The 17,131-nt window shown below is 39.7% G+C and overlaps 1 protein-coding gene across 2 annotated transcripts in view; it reads left to right on the top strand.

Annotated features, from left to right (window-relative positions):
• Positions 1-1,445: 1,445 nt before the first annotated feature.
• LOC117394670 (nitric oxide synthase 3-like) overlaps positions 1,446-17,131 on the top strand; it is a 42,313-nt gene continuing 26,627 nt past the window's right edge. For both annotated transcript variants that reach the window (XM_059012983.1, XM_033993091.3), the window contains exons 1-4: positions 1,446-1,577; positions 3,903-3,999; positions 4,719-4,867; positions 14,670-14,832. In XM_059012983.1, the coding sequence (XP_058868966.1) occupies positions 1,471-1,577; positions 3,903-3,999; positions 4,719-4,867; positions 14,670-14,832 (516 nt within the window). In that variant the 5' untranslated portion in view covers positions 1,446-1,470. The remainder of the gene's footprint in view (positions 1,578-3,902; positions 4,000-4,718; positions 4,868-14,669; positions 14,833-17,131) is intronic.

The raw sequence follows: 17,131 nt of genomic DNA on the forward strand, positions 1-17,131 counted from the left end.
GAGAAAAGTGTAAAGTATTGCATGCAGGCAATAAATATGTGCATTATAAATATCATATGGGAGATAGTGAAATTGAAGAAGGGAACCATGAAAAAGACCTAGGAGTTTATGTTGACTCAGAAATGTCTTCCTCTAGACAATGTGGGGAAGCTATACAAAAAGGCCAACAAGATGCTCGGATATATTGTGAGAAGTGTTGAATTTAAATCAAGGGAAGTAATGTTAAAACTTTACAATGCATTAGTAAGACCTCACCTAGAATATTGTGTTCAGTTCTGGTCACCTCGTTACAAAAGGGATATTGCTGCTCTAGAAAGAGTGCAAAGAAGAGCAACCAGAATTATCCCGGGTTTAAAAGGCATGTCGTATGCAGACAGGCTAAAAGAATTGAATCTATTCAGTCTTGAACAAAGAAGACTACGCGGCGATTCAAACATTCAAAATCCTAAAAGGTATAGACAATGTCGACCCAGGGGACTTTTTTTACCTGAAAAAAGAAACAAGGACCAGGGGTCACAAATGGAGATTAGATAAAGGGGCATTCAGAACAGAAAATAGGAGGCACTTTTTTACACAGAGAATTGTGAGGGTCTGGAACCAACTCCCCAGCAATGTTGTTGAAGCTGACACCCTGGGATCCTTCAAGAAGCTGCTTAATGAGATTCTGGGATCAATAAGCTACTAACAACCAAACGAGCAAGATGGGCTGAATGGGCTCCTCTCGTTTGTAAACTTTCTTATGTTCTTATGTTCTTATGAAGATGCTGGAGTTGTTTTTCCTTCAATGGGCAGAATCAATCTGAGACAGCCAATCAGAGGGATTCACAAGTGCCATTGCTGCCCTTCTAATAGTTTCCCATGGTAAAAGCATAGAAAAGTGTACTAAAGCACAGTGAAAGTATAATAAAGCATAGGTAAGCATATTAAAAAAACATGGTAAACTATGGTATATACATAGCATAACCAAGGGAAAAGCATGCAAAAACTGCAAATGTATGGTAGTAAACATTTATAAGGGTGAATCAAAGTTGGATAGAGGGGAGGGAGAAGAGGAGATGGATTTTTAAACTTCAGTATCAAGGCTCTGCTTTTTCTATTACCTATGTGGGCCAGTAGCGATGTGAAGCGACGTCTTCCTCCTTACACGCTAATTTATATTATCAAATAGTATTTATATTGTTCTTTCTGAGCCAACCCTTCCAGAAAGAGAGACAGAGACAGGTAAGTCAGAAGGAAGCACCGACCCAATCAGGAGGAAAGGTTTAATTCATAAACAGGCTCATACTCACTAAACACTCTGTCAGGGCTGTATACATATGGTGTGATGGAGAGGGCAGGGAGCCAGGAGAAAGAGGGAGGGAGGGGGAGGAAGGGAAGGAGGCAGGCAGGCACTGAGGGAGTAACCAGGGCTGGTGTTAAAAGCCTTTAAATTGTGACAGAGCAGATGAAGAGACTAAAATTGACTCAGAGATGAACTCCAAAGACATGACCTCCACAGATCAGAGGGCCTCTCTGGACCTGAACAGGAATCCCACCCCAGGATCCACTGGAGCCCCCAACTCCACTGCTAATCATGGGTGAGTAAGACTGACTGAGCTGTGGAACCTCAAGGCTTCTCTCTTTAAACTAGACTTTGCATTGCCCTGTATACTTACAACAAAATATATCTCAGAAGGCTGTTACCTATAGGGTTAAGAAAGGGGTCTTTCAAATTCCTATATGGAATGGTTATTTATCCGTTCCTAATAACTCAATTATCCTTTTTGTGCACAGGTTTAACTTGGTAAAAATGTACAAAGTGAAATAAAGTATAAAGCTGTGAAGTCATGTCAAAGCAATAGCAAGCACGTTAAAGAATGGGCATGGTGAATAATCACAATCATTTTTATGCTGAAACACATTTTATTTTCTAGAAATGTATTATTATTATTTATTTATTTATTTATTTATTTATTTATTTTTTCCTAGATTTGTTAAGTTGGTATGTTTTTAATTTTAGGAATGCATTGTAGGCACATTGTTTATTTAAAAATAAGGATTGTGTCTGTATGCGGTATTTGGGCTAAGATTAATCTCTTAGACAAAAGCAAACTAATAATCACTCAAGTTCTTGTGCATGCAAACACATTGCACAGAAAAATTAAAACCACCACAGGTTCTGTAAATCTTCCTACACATTGTAGAAAAAAAGTACAACTATGAGTAACTATATTAAATAAAGACATTACACTCAGGGGACTAATATTGGAATAATGAGAGCACCATTGTGCATAGAACACAAGTCTTTAATTGCTAGGATAACCAAATTCTGGAAACTTTAGCAAAATGCATTAATGTTATTCTCCCGGTCACAGTGATAGATTCTCAAAGCTCTTTACTCAAAATCGTCATTAGCACACTCAATAAAGTTACCAAACCAGAACTAAACAACTCAGACAGGTATTGTGAGTGGTCTAAAGATATTTCTTATCTGTAAATTGAGTTTTTTTGTCCTTTTAGATAAAATGTGCTAATGATGATTTGGAGTAAATAGCTTTGAGAATTTAGCCCATAGTTTATTTTGCATTCACAAGCTTGTGAATCTGCCCACTAACCTGTCACAGATAATGGATTTTGTAATGCAAGTAACATCCATCAAGAAATTAAATACATACATTACTTTACATTTGAGGTAATATGGATTTATTCTGTACTAAAAGGTAATATCTAAAATCAGGGCTTAATTATATTTATCGCGGAGCCCATATTTATCCAGTAAAATGCTTCAACTGTAGCTGGTGTTTTATTAAGGGCAAAACTTTATTTTGAGTTTTGATAGAAACTTTGTGATCTCCATTTTCTTAAGAGCTCATTGTTATAATTCTCCTTGCCTTTTTATGATGTGTGCAATTATGTTGAGTAGTTCTGGGTTCTGTTGAACAAAATTTGAGTTCTTACCATTTTTCTCCCTATGTGTCTTAACTTGTCGGGAAAAGTCTAACTGCCTTAGACTGAACAGACTTCTTCATTCCAGTCAAATCATGTGACAGAGTAGTCTGTCCTCTCAGAGTAGATTGGGAAAGCAAAGTCAGAAGATTTGAATAAAACGAGGAAGTCTTTTGAAGGTCACATGGTTTGAATGGAATGAGGGAGTTAGGATTCTCCAGACAAGCCAGATAAAGACAGATATAGAGAAAAATGAAAATAACCCAATATTGGAGCCTCAGAATCCAGAACCACTCAGACTGATTACTAACATCATAAAACAGGAAAAGGAGGAGCAAATAAATCACATTTGAAACTGCTTGCTCTTTGACATTTATTTTCTCACCTTTTAGAAAAATGTTCTGAAGTGAGGTGGGGAAGCACATAAGTGTTGCACTGACTCTTCTTTCCAGTGTGTAGTACAATGCTAAAGGGGCACTTTTTATTGAATAGTTAGTAGCATGGAAAACAGTTATCAAAGCAGCAGCAACAATGTATAATCATGACACAGAACACGCAAAAAGGATATTAAACAGGACAAAAATAAAAATGTAGATGGAATAAAGTACCCCAGCTTTATTGATCATAAACCGTAGATTTTCTTTGACTTTGAAAATCATGTGGGGGATTAATCGAACAAACAAGAAATTAAGATAGAACAATTAAATTTTTTTTTTTTTTTTTTTTAACTCTTTTTTAAATAAACTCGTCTCAGTGTAAACAGCATAAAAAGACACTGAGTGTCAATAAACCACTGATAAAGTACGTACAGTAAAGAACTGGTATTTATTTTATTGGCACTGATTTTCAACATTATTGTCAATTATTTTGATGTTTTGTTGACGCTTTTCTCACTTTTGACGGCACTTAGTAGGTGCTGTATACTGTGGCAATGGGCAGTCAATACATCGCTCTGTATTTGAACATCTCTCTTCCAGCTCTTCCTGTCCCACGAAGATCCAGAAGTATATGCGGATCAAGAATTGGGAGACTGGCCAGCTATTTTACGACACCCTACACATGCAGTCAACGATGGTTAGTTTAAAAACATTAGTCAGTACAGAACACAGTGTCATTGCAATAAGTCTACAGTCAGTACAGAACACAGTGTCATTGCAATAAGTCTACAGTCAGTACAGAACACAGTGTCATTGCAATAAGTCTACAGTCAGTACAGAACACAGTGTCATTGCAATAAGTCTATAGTCAGTACAGTACACGGTGTCAGTTCAATACCAATAGAGTGTGTACAGCAGGTATAAATAAGTGTGCCAGAAGCTTGACAGGTAGCAATAGTGGATTGTAAGGAAAAGGATGGCCATTGTAAAATTGTCTTTTTGTGCTAGAATGGATGGAAGCAACAGTTCCTCTTACAGTATCACTAACATTGATCCTCAGCCTTTCAGTGCATATCTGATCCGTAGAGGAAGGGTGTGTGTGGGGTGTGTGTGTGTGGGGGTGGGGGGGGGGGGGGTATGAATTAGATAATTGATCCCCATTAGCCGCTATCTATGTATCTATGTGGGTTGAGATGAATCAACATCCCCACCTTCACCCCGCCCTCCAATCTTCCTCTCCAAAAGCCAATAGCTGGAAAGGAATTTCTATCACCTCCAATTAAACTGGAATTAAACTGAAGACAAATGAATTAATATTTCCATCCCCCAATGAGCCATAGCTCAAGCACACAGATGTGAGTAGATATGAGTAGATATGATTTCTCTGGGAGTCAGTAACTGGCCCTGTGCTTACAGGAGGTGCCCTGTGGAGAGCGGAGGTGTCTGGGCTCAGTCATGTTCCCTGATCAGCTGATCCGCAAGCCTTCAGAGGAGCCCGTCAACAGAGAGAGGCTTCTGACCATGGCAACAGACTTCATCAACCAGTACTACACCTCCATCAAACGGTAAGGAGAAGAGAGGGAGAGAGACAATATATATATATATATATATATATATATATATATATATATATATATATATATATATATATATATATATATACTGGATTTTGCAGAGACAACACCTAGGGGACTGTGGTTTTGCAGTACGCATGTGCAGTGGTGATGCAGTGCTCCGGAAATGACAGACACAAGACAGTTCACAATTAAACCGCTCTTTATTTGGCTGGGTTGCATGTCAACAACACTTAAATAATAAACACAGGCTCTACACAGTCCCGAAATAATAAATAACTAATAATAATAACACACAACACAGACACTGTCACTTCTCCAGACAGTGAGTGCTCTTTGTGCAGGTGTGGTGCAAGACAACGATCGTGAAACAGTGGTGCAGTGTAGTCCAGGTTTGGTGCTGACTTGTAGCGACAGCTCCCGGTTATAGTGTTAGCTGTCTAACAATGACAAATAAAAACAGTTAGAACAACAAACAAAACACAAAACACTCAGGGTACGTTTACACCCGGTCTCCTTTACAGGTACTTGCAGTAACCATAACAAAGGAGCAGATTGCTTCGTCACAACCCCTGAAATACCCTTACGTGGCTTTCATACAGGACGCAGCGTGGCAATGCCCCGCGGCAAAAGCAATTGTTTTCAATGAAGGTGGTCACGCGCAGCGGCAGAGGGCAGCGGTACTCAAGCGGCACCACAGAGCGGCGCGCAGGGTAAAATATTTTCAACTTTCGCACCGTGATGTAAACTACCAGCAGCCAACCAGGGGAAAGTATGAGGCTCCTTTGCGTGGAAGAAATAAAATAAATAAATAAATAAAATGGAGGAAAAGATTGTGGTTCTGATTTCGGATTTTCCAGAGTTGAATAATACAACATTAATTTGAAATCTGCCTTCATCAAACCGGAGCTCCTGTATCAGCCGATAATATTCGCCGTACCTTTTTCTTTTCTTGAGGATGTCATGGACCCACAGCGATCTTACATTTTTTTTAATAGCAGGGTGATCACAGTTATCTTTTTTTGTTTGCTGTTTGTTGTTCCAGGTATTGTGTTGTCAGATGCACAGTACCACTGATTGTTGCCTCTATTACAGTTTCCCACCAAAAGTTTGATATAATGGGGTGGCAGTAGTTGCATTTTTTAATCATGATATTATCATACGATAATGCTCAGTAATATCAGTGTATAATAATGCCTTTAACTCACACTCTCGTTGCCTGTACCCAGCAAACCAGACAAAACTCACAAAGAAAGAAAGAAAATATCTCAATTTTTAAAAGCAACATGTTTTTATTTTATTTTAAACAACACAATTGCCTGATATTTTGGGTAATTGTGGGGGGATTATGATGGTGTGTGTGGAGGATTAAAATTAGGTTTTATAAAAAAAAAAATATAATGTTTCTCTCCTCATTACTTTAAATATATTTTTTTTACTAAGCTTTGTGTTTTCTGTATAAAAAAGAGTTTTCCCTTCCTGCTGGCATTACTGTTTGTTGCTTGGCAACCAAAAGTCACTGTACATCCACCCACGGACTTTCCCCTGCCGCGTTTGGTGTGAACAGTGGTCTGCGGCAGCTGCAGAACGACGCACAAGGAGGCGGCATGCGCGCCGCATCCGGTGTGAATGCCCCTTCAGTCACGCCCCCTTCGATAGCTAGTGCAATCACGTATCCTCCAATCCATGACTGACACATAGCTTACTGTATTAAGGTGATGACTTCTGGTATTGTGACTCTGCCTCCTTCCTGGATGGCTTGCTTCAGACTGAGCCTGGAATGAACTGCCAAACCATCCCGTACGGGGCACACTGTTGCTGTTATACAGCGCCCTCACAGGTCGGGAGGGAGATTGTTGACTAGGATTCATTCGCTCTCTGTCCTAGGGACATAACGTTGTCGTTAAGGCAAAAGTGTATAAGTGGGGTTTACTGTATTGACTGGTAAAATACAATTCAACGTTGCTGCAGTATGTCCACTGTTTTGTCATTTCAAATATTTTCACAAAACAAACATTAAACTTTAAAGCTACAGTGTGCAGTGCAAAAGCACAAGAAAAAACACATTTGTCAGTGAAAAACGCTACAATAAAAGTCCCTACATTTAAAAAATATACACTAAAATAAATGGCTTAACATACTCTCTGTAAATAAGAAATTGCAGTGTCCAGTGAGAAAAAAACAACACAAAATAATACATTAACATCCAAAGTAGCACTATAGCATTAAAATGTTCAATACAAAAAATGCCTTAGTTACAAGCTCTTGCAATGTGAGAAGAGTGGGTATATCTAGTGTGGGATTGTCTAGGGATCTAGGTCTGTGCTGACTGTCTGGCGCATGCAGGGTACTGCAGAAAGAGGGCAGCAGCCTCGTAATATCCACCTGTCAGTCATGGCGATGACACGGAGAGGCGAGGAAGAGGGTGTGTTGGCTTCCCCTCTTTGTTTTCATTATTATTTTGAGCACCTGCGAGTGGGCGGCATCAACCGGACTGTATACCAGTGTTGCTAACTCTGTGGTCACGGACAACAGCACCCTCTGCAGGTCAAAATAAATCAGTGCACCGGAGCGGCGTTTCAACTACATTTCTGTCTCCTATGCGTCAGTGAATTGCCCACCACCCTTCCACAGGGATACATTTCAGCTTTTTTTTAATAACGTGCTCACTAGTTTCTAGTTTTGAATGTGTCTTTGCTTACATTCCAATCCAGTGCTGTAGTGCTAAAATTCAGGATGGAGCTAGTCTTTAGTACTTCAGACAATACGTGTTTTATAACAACTTTAAAATGTCTGAAATCATTTCCGATTTCTATTCTTATTTTAATTTAGACCCAGATTTCCTTGAGAAGTTAAGAAATGCCAGTTACTGATCTGCTGACGTATTTAAATTCCAAAGGATTCCGTTGTAGAGAGGCATGCACCTAGGCTGCAAATTGACAGACTGAACTCAAGGTTCTACCTAAAAACACAGTTGTGAAGAGGCCTTGAACAAGGATAGAAATTAATCTGCGTCGAAGCACAGTCTGTTGCAAATAAAAGTAAATATCCGCCAGGTAAAATAGTCCCTGAATTCATTCATTTAATATTATACAAATGTTATTTCTATTTATTTAAAATACATATTTGTGATATAAACAGAATATTGGACGATCGTTCGTGGTATGCGGTTTTTATTTGCCTTAAGGAGGACATCCGTCTTACATATACATACAAATTCATTTTTTGTTGTACTAAGCTTGTTGTAGATTGATAACGGTGGCAGTTTGTTAGCATCATGACGTAGGAACACATATATTACAAGAATATATTTCTTGCCTGTACTATGTATATACTTGATGATAAAAAGTATATAATTTTCAAAGTAACGTTCTGTTTCCTTAGCCACATGGCAATATATAGAGGCTATTCGCACAAGCCCCAACATTCCAAATAAAGACATGAATGTTCAACCAAACAATAGAGAGAACTTGTGGTATTTAGCCAGAGAACAGGACAATAAAACACAGTGAGGCAGCAGTACAATTAACAGACTTTACTTATCTGCCATCTTAGTCTCATCTCCTCATGTACACACACAGCTCGTAATCTCTCTTCAAAGTATACATTGCAGTATATCTAACTTGTGAGTAATAAATGTTAGACTAAACACATTTCACCTTTTCTTGAAAGGTTTGCATACTATATTTAGAATAATTGAAATCATAAAGATACATAACAATGCATTGAAGAGTTCAAATGTCAATTTAAATTTTACTAAAAAGATCCATTCTTTTTTCATTTACTTGTACTGAAATCAACATTCAGTTAGCATTGTTACTAATGTTGAGTTAACAGTATTTTAATAATTTAACAAAGTCTTTATGCCAAGCGGGTGGTCACCGTATGTGTTGGTTTCTCATTGAACTAGCAGAAGCGGTGTTGTTTTTTTGAGTTGCTCTTGGTACCTCTCTTGGCGAATCCAGGGCCATCTCAGGGTACGTAGCTAGGTGCGATGTGTTCCATGTTTTGCCATCACTCAACATGTATGTGCTTGTCCCTTTCTTTCTCTCAACTCTCACAGTGTCACTAGACTTAGCTGTTCCATTCCTCACATGTTCACATTTCTTGACACATACATAATCACCATCATTGAAGATCAGAATTTTAGCTCTCCTAGCATCAGTGTACACTTTGCTTTTCTCTTTCTGTCCAAGTACAGTGTCTCATATATGCTGATCCATGTCGCAGTCATTCACAACAGGTAGGATATTCAACTTAGTTTGCATTTTCCATCCATATAACAATTCAAAGGGAGATGCAGCAGTTGTAGCATGCGTAGGAATTCAGTTACAGTCGGCTTCCAAGGTTTGTGTTCTCTCGCTGCATTCAGTATGCATTCTTTGAGCACTCTATTAAATCTCTCAACAGCCTCATTTGCTTGTGGGTAGTACAAAGGTGAACGAATGTGTTGAATCTCTTTTTCAGAAAAACAGCAAAATCAGTGGAATAAATTGTGGTCCATTGTCAGTCACAATGTGGTGAGGGTTTCTTTTCTGGCTAGACTTAAGCTAGAAACAGGGTAAGTGTGTCAGTGGTAATGCATGAAGTAAAGGCTACCTCTGGCACTTAGTATAATAGTCCACTAAAGTTATTACATAACAGCAATCCCAGGTTCCACATTTGAAAGGTCCCACTATCTCAATGGCAAGTTTATGCCAGGGTCCATCTGGTAGTTGAACTGGCTGTAATGGAGCAGCAGAAGTTTTGGCTGTTTTGTCGTTTAGCTGGAGTGACACACAAGACAATACAATTGACTGCACTAGTGTGTCCATCTTTGGCCACCAGTATAAGTCGTGGAGTTGCTGTTTGGTGCACACTATGCCCTGATGACTTTAATAGGATAAATTAACAAGCCTAGTCATAAGTGCTATAGACACAATCAGGTGATTGGTTCCTCTTAGGACATAAGAATCCTGCACAGCTAATTTGTGGCAGAGAGGAAAGTAAGGAATGAGTTCTGGTGCAATCCATTTCACAGATTTAGGACAACCTTTATTGATTTGTGCACGCTGTTTTGACAGTTCTGAGCAGGCTTCACAGGCAGTAGTAAAATCAGACACAGGCAATGGGGTTGGTACAGTGGAAGTAGTAGCAATCAGTTTGGGTTCAGGTTTCTGTTTTAATTCAGCCGAAACAGCATCTCTAGCAGAAAGTGGCAGCCGTCGTAATTCCTGTTGCACTGGAGCAATGTTGTCTTATATTTTAATGTTGTGCACGAACCTTTTAGCACATCCTACAATGTTTACAAGACCTGCAGATGTTTCCAGCACTGGTAAGGTCTGTTTTGAGATTAAAACTGTGTTGCCCACAATACGGCAGCGTAAAGCTTTTATCAAGTCCATGCCTAGTAAAGGCGAGCCAGATAATGTAAAAGGTTGCAGGGGCACTTATACCATTGTACGGAACACGAGCAGCAAGGCATCCACGTACGGATAAGTTATCTTTAGAGTAAGTAACCAGTCTCACATAAGACATGTCTGGCCAGAAGAACCTTTGTCTGGCAAGATGTAGTCCTGCTCTGCCCTTGGTGTCCTGCCAAATCATGGATCCCAGTCATAGCCTTCTCCCTCAGAGTCTTTCTTCCCCACTGTTTAAACATCAGGACCGTTGTGTCTTCGCCAAGCCTTTCGCGTCTGGAAGGTCTTCTCTTCCGGTTCACAAATGGTATTACCTTTGAAATAACATGGTCTTGTTGCTGATAACTCTGCAGTTCCTGTAATGAAAGGACAGGTAGGGTGTCTTGTCAGGGGTGGGGCAGTTGCTACTGAACATGCTGAGTCAAATCAGTTGCTCTGAATTTTGTAGCTTTCTCCCACTCAGCTTTAACTGATGTCTCACTGTATGAGTGTGGGTAGTGGCCTCGCAAGGACACTCCACTTCAGAGCCAAGAACTCTAGCCTGTGGGCAGGATATTTCCACTGTGCTCTGCTTAGTTTCTTGCTGGCAAATAATATAGGTCGTGCTCGATCTTTTGCATTCAGAATCTGTGAGAGTACGAGTCCATCCATCTACTGAGAGGATAAAGTACCCCTTCTGTCCTTCGTGATCTTACCCCTCTGTTTCTGTCCTGCCATGAGAGCAAACAGTGGCTTGGCAACAGTCAGGGATAAAATGCTGATAATAGAATACCATACCAAGAAAGGACTTCACCCTGCGTACAGAGGGAGTACAGCCATCTTTCTCCATAAGATCCTGCTTCTTCATGCTGGAGAATACTTCTACCTTCGCTGGGTCCACCGATACTCCATCACAGTCGATGATATGACCCAGGAGCATTACTGTCTTGTGCAACAAGTGGCACTTCTTTGGAGCAAGATTTAAATTATTCTCCCGTAATCGGTAAAAGACCACCCTCAACCTGTTCAGAACCTCCTCTTCTGTAGGCGCAAATAAAGTAAGTCATCTAGGGGGGGCTCCCGAGTGGCGCATCCAGTAAAGACACTCCACGCGGAGCGCAGGATGTGCCCTATAGCCTGGAGATCGCAGGTTCGAATCCAGGCTATGTCACAGCCGATCGTGATCGGGAGTTCCTAGGGGGCGGCGCACAATTGGCCGAGCGCTGCCCGGGTAGGGAGGGTTTAGGTAAGCAGGGGAATCCACGGGTCACCGCGCATCAGCGACCCCTGTGGCCGATAGGGCGCCTGTGGTTCTGCAGTGGAGCTGCCAGTTCTGTGTTGTCCTCCGGCACTATAGGTCTGGTAGCATTGCTGTGGATCCGCAGTGTGAAAAATGACGGATTGGCAGGAGCACGTTTCGGAGGACGCGTGCTCCAGCCGCCGTTTCCCGAGTCGGCGGGGGGGTTGCGAGCGGTGGGCCGAGGATACAAATAATGATTGGGCATGCTAAATTGGGGAGAAAACCGGGGTAAAAAAAAAATTGGCGACGACTAAATTAAAAAAAAAAAAAAAAAAAAAAGTAAGTCATCTAGGTAACACAACAGATTGGAGAACCTCTGGTCTCCAAAAATGCGCAGCATCATCAGTATGATTGAAGCAGGGTTGTTACACAGGCCTTGGGGCATTCTATTATATTCCTGTAAGCCCAGTGGGGTAATGAAGGCGGTGTACTTTTTATCCTCTTCATGCTTGGGGTTGTTGTAAAACCCTGATGTGAAATCCATCGTGCTGAAGAAGGTGTTGCCACTTAAAGCTGCCAAACAATCAACTTGATGTGATAGTGGGTGGGCGTATTTTACAGTCTGTGCATTCAACCACCTGAAATCAGTGCAAAGTCGAAGGTTTCTATCTTTTTTTCCCACACCATGACCAGGGGTGAGGCAAATTCACTGATGAACTTTCTAATTATCCCCTTCTCCTCCATCTCAGTCAGAACTTGCCCCAGTTTCTGATAATGGGCTGGTGGTACCCTCCGATACGGAAGACGGAATGGACGGTCATCAGTCAGGCGGATGCTGTGTACACACCCCTTAGCTTGCCCACAATCCAAGGAATTCTTGGAATAAATATCTTGGTACTCTGACAGTAGCTGCACCATTTTTCCCTTAGAGAAATCACTAACTTGACAGCTGTCAATGTCAATATATCCTAGACCTAAGCTTAGTAGCCTTTGCTTAAAGTCAGTGTCATTAATTTGACTGTCTGGAGGATATTCCATGGAGGTGGCTTCCTCTCTCTGGCACAGACCCTGGAAGATATTTAGGTTCCCTGCAGCAAGACAGGGCAACACATCAGCCAGCTTACTGTTATGATTTAGAGTGATGGATTTGTCTGATGGGTTGATCCACCAGTCTCCCGACACAGGTGTTATCACTCTCCCCACGAGGATATTCAGTGGCATGGTCTTGGACGTGGTGGGTTCTACAATTACTGTACTCCCAGGGGAGATGGCAATGTTGTTTGACAATTTTCCCCAGACCAGAGGTTCTTGCCTGGGAAGCTTAACAGTCTCTATTTTACCCAATAAATGCGTTAATTTCTTTGGAGATATATTTTTTTTTTAATGCATGTTAATCTTTATTATTTCTTGACGTTGACTTTGTTAAAATGTACTTTTGTATCAATACACCAGGCTTTTATTTGCATCTAGTTTATTTGTGCGCTGTGCTTATAGCTTCCTGACTTCCCCTCGTAACAAAGGGGCAGGGAAGTGTGTGGGAAAAATAAAACTCCTGCTTCGAAGTAAGTGTCTCTTTCTTTCACAGCTGATGTGAGGCAGTGATATGTGATGTAACCAAAGAATCATACTGAACATAGCATCTCCTGTTTTATACAGAATATTCTTCTCATTAGTGAAATTTGACTACTATTGCAGGTACTTCTTTCAAAATACATACGTATATATTTGCATATCTGTGAATAAAAACGTTTTTGGTATATCAATGCTGACAGTCTATACATTACCAGGACCAGATTCATCTCAACCTGACAAATACTGCGTCGCCAAAAGAAATAATATAGTCATGTATAATAATTTATACATATGTGTGTATATATACAGTTTTTAATGTGGTTTACATTACATTAAAACACTGAAGTCCCATACAGATTGATATAAAACATTTATGGATGTGTCAAAGAAAGTGTTCTACAATATGCCAGCAAGCCAGCAGAACAAAATTAAACAGAGAGCAATGCCTATGATCTGTCTAATGCAGGGGTGGCCAACCCTAATCCTGGAGAGCCACAATCCAGGAGGTTTTATAAGCAACCCTATCAGTTTCTGAAGAATGCAATTTAGCTAATTAATGTGTTCAGTTAAATCAGGAGTGGTCAGCTATGCTCAGTGAGAGCTGCAGGGTGTTCAAGTTTGTGTTCCAGATTATCTCTAACCCTTTGTCGTCCATTGTCGGACCTGGTCCGACATTGCAATTATTCCTAATCCTATCAGGTCCATTGTCGGACCCTGTCCGACATCATTATAGAAACGCAAAAAACGGGTTTTAGTCGTTTTTTCTCCGGAAAAAGTCGAGAAAACCATTCAATGGCCGAGTGGGAACGACAGGAGCCGAGACAAGTCGAAAAAAAAAAGGCGTATCTCATGGCCATGGTATCAGATAACGGGGCGGTCGTAAATAAACAAGCTGGCTGCCACAGAGAACACGGACATTTGCAGAGATTTTTTGAGATGTTATAGTAATAAAATAATGACTTGGATCGCATTATTGAGGAGTTTGGTGATAAAACGAGTGATCAGGAGATGATTGATCGGTATGTACAACTTATTATTATTATTATTTATTTCTTACATATAGCGAACGAAAGGGTGGGGTGGGGCTGGAGATGCCTAGTGAGGCCTTTTAAACCCGTTTGACTGAAAAAAATACCTTTAAACTAACAGCGCGTCTAAAATTAACTGCGCGTGTGAAAATAAATTAGACCTGGCGTGCCTGACGCGCATTTAATAAATGGACCGCAAAGGGCTAAATTAGTTAATTGAACAAAGTACCTGCGTAACTAGTCAAAATGAAATTGTTCCAAGTCTTTAGAAATTGATGATTAAGGGTTATCTATAAAACCTGCTGGATTGGGGCTCTCCAGGACCAGGGCTGACCCCTCCCAAATCACTACTATAATAATAATAATAATAATAATAATAATAATAATAATAATAATAATAATAATACGATATACATTTTACTTATATAGCGCTATTCATGCAAGCATTCCAGGGCGCTTTATAAAAGAAATATAAAAAAGCCTGTGTCTAATAATCCAGCTACAAATAAACAAACCCAAACAAATATGTTTTCAAACACGGTTTAAAAGATTAAATTGCGTTGTCTCTGATGCAGGTCCCAGTCCGAGGCACACCTGCAGCGTCTGAGCACGGTGCAGAGTGATGTCAGAGCCACGGGTGCCTACCAGCTGGAGGAGATGGAGCTGATCTTCGGTGCCAAGATGGCCTGGAGGAACGCCTCCCGTTGTGTCGGACGCATCCAGTGGTCAAAGCTACAGGTAACCGGGCTGAGAGTCAAGGGAAGAAAGAAAATAGCCCACATTTCATACAAATCATGTGACAATTTGACCTTTCAACTCAGCCAGCCTATATAAATGTAGAGTAGGTAGGACTGGAAAAGTTGAAAGTTCACATTGTCACGTGATTTGAATGGATTCACGAAGGCTGTTCAGTCCCAGCATGTCTTCCAGCAGGATTCTCCAGACAAGCTCAAACCAAGGAAAGAGCAGATTTAGTGAAAATAATAATTCATTATTGGAGCAGGAAAACATAGAACCACTCAGGATGATTGCAAATACCATAAACAAGTAAGGGAATGTAAAAAAGAAATGGAAAGCACATCTGAATGTACTTGAACTTAAATAAACTAGTAGCAGTACAGGGGTTTTCAAAACATCATTATTATTATTTTTTTATTCCCGTTCTGATGAAATAACAGCGTCTCACAGGAAATAAATAAATTCAGTGCTGATTTGGGCACAATAAACACATCTAGTAATGGTTTGATCTGAGGAGGTAAGGTTTGCATTACATAGGCGTTACACACAGTTTGGTTGCAATTTATGGTTTATTCACTATAATTTATTTAATGTTGTTTATTGTTATTTATAGTGATTACTTGCTAGTTTTATAACATTAATGTTTTGTTTTTGGTTTTGCACAAAACATTGTGCTAACTTACCCTGGTGATTTGGGAAAATGGCCCAACACTTGCTTCCATACTGTAGCACTTCCACAAAAAGTCGCCACACAATAGTAATAGTAATAGTATACATTGTTACTCTATGTTTAAATACCATGCTCTTGTGCTCGAATGGAGATGTGGTTCAGGGGACTTGACTCGGAAGTATTTGAGAAAAAACATGTGTTTTTTTATGTATTACAAACAAGTTCTTTGTAATACATTATCTCTCAGATCCCAATGTAATATCCCTCAATTTTCTTCCTTGTTTCTGGGTACGATCAACTGGGTATTTATTGGATATTTGTTAGAAAGCTGCAGAGAAGTTATTGGTTATTATACAATAATTACAAGGGAATTAGCATAGCATAACATGGTTAGTACATGTGCTTAGTATTACACACACACACACACACACACACACACACACATATATATATATATATATATATACTTATTATTATTATTATTATTATTTATTTCTTAGCAGACGCCCTTATCCAGGGCGACTTACAATCGTAAGCAAAAACATTTCAAGCGTTACAATACAAGTAATACAATAAGAGCAAGAAATACAATAACTTTTGTTCAAGTAAAGTACAAGTTTGACAAACCACAATTCAATAATACAGCAGGTAATAGTGATAGTTACATCAGGATATGATTAAATAGTGATAGTTACATCAGGATGTGATTAAATACAAAGTACTACAGGTTAAAAACTTGGCAGATTACAGTATTCTGAAGTACAGGATTAAATGCAGTAAAATAGGGGCTGATAAGAGCAAAATATACACCGTATTACTTCAATGTGGCGTCACAGCATTTATTTTAAATTGATCAAAATGACTGCGGCCCTTAAACGAGGGCACCGATTATACGAGGGTGGCCTTTATTAATAATACTATGCTTTACAAACGCTACAATATTTTATTACATGATTTAAGGTATTTTTTTAAAAATATATATATACTGTATATAGTTGTACACGACTGAGTAAAATTCCAATTGAATAAAAAACAAAATAAACCCCCTACAAGAAGATATCTTCAGCCAGCTTTCGGATAGCGGTTAGAGTGACCAGCAAAGCTCTAAGTTCCTCTGGGTTTAAGTTGTCACCATCCAGGCTCAGGACAAGATAAACAGACAGCACTTGTTATATCCCCTGCTGTGTTGGCACTGAACTCTGCTGGGGGATAAAAAAAAGGGGGACGTGAAGGACTGCTGTGCTGTAAGTAGTTCATCTTGGGTTGTCTGTCGGGACTGTACCATAAAATAAAATGTGCTTACTAAGGTGTGTGTACATTAGTTTGTATTACATGGTGGACTGAGGCTGCAGTCTCTTCGGGGGCGTCACATGCACATAGCCAGGGTTGTGCGTTTCTTTCTTCATTTTTTGAGCAGGGGTAGAAAAAAATACTGAGAGCGGCATTTATTTGAGGGCGGCGTCTATTAAAAAGCTGATATCTGAGTGAGGCGTTAATTCGAGGGCAGCGTTAATTTGAAGTAATACGGTATATATATATATATATATATATATATTCATTATGTAGTAATTATAAATTCCACTTTTTGCATTAATATTATTTTATTATCCTCTTAATGATCATTAAACT

The sequence above is a fragment of the Acipenser ruthenus genome, chromosome 3, assembly GCF_902713425.1.
Source record: "Acipenser ruthenus chromosome 3, fAciRut3.2 maternal haplotype, whole genome shotgun sequence".
Taxonomy (NCBI): domain Eukaryota; kingdom Metazoa; phylum Chordata; class Actinopteri; order Acipenseriformes; family Acipenseridae; genus Acipenser; species Acipenser ruthenus.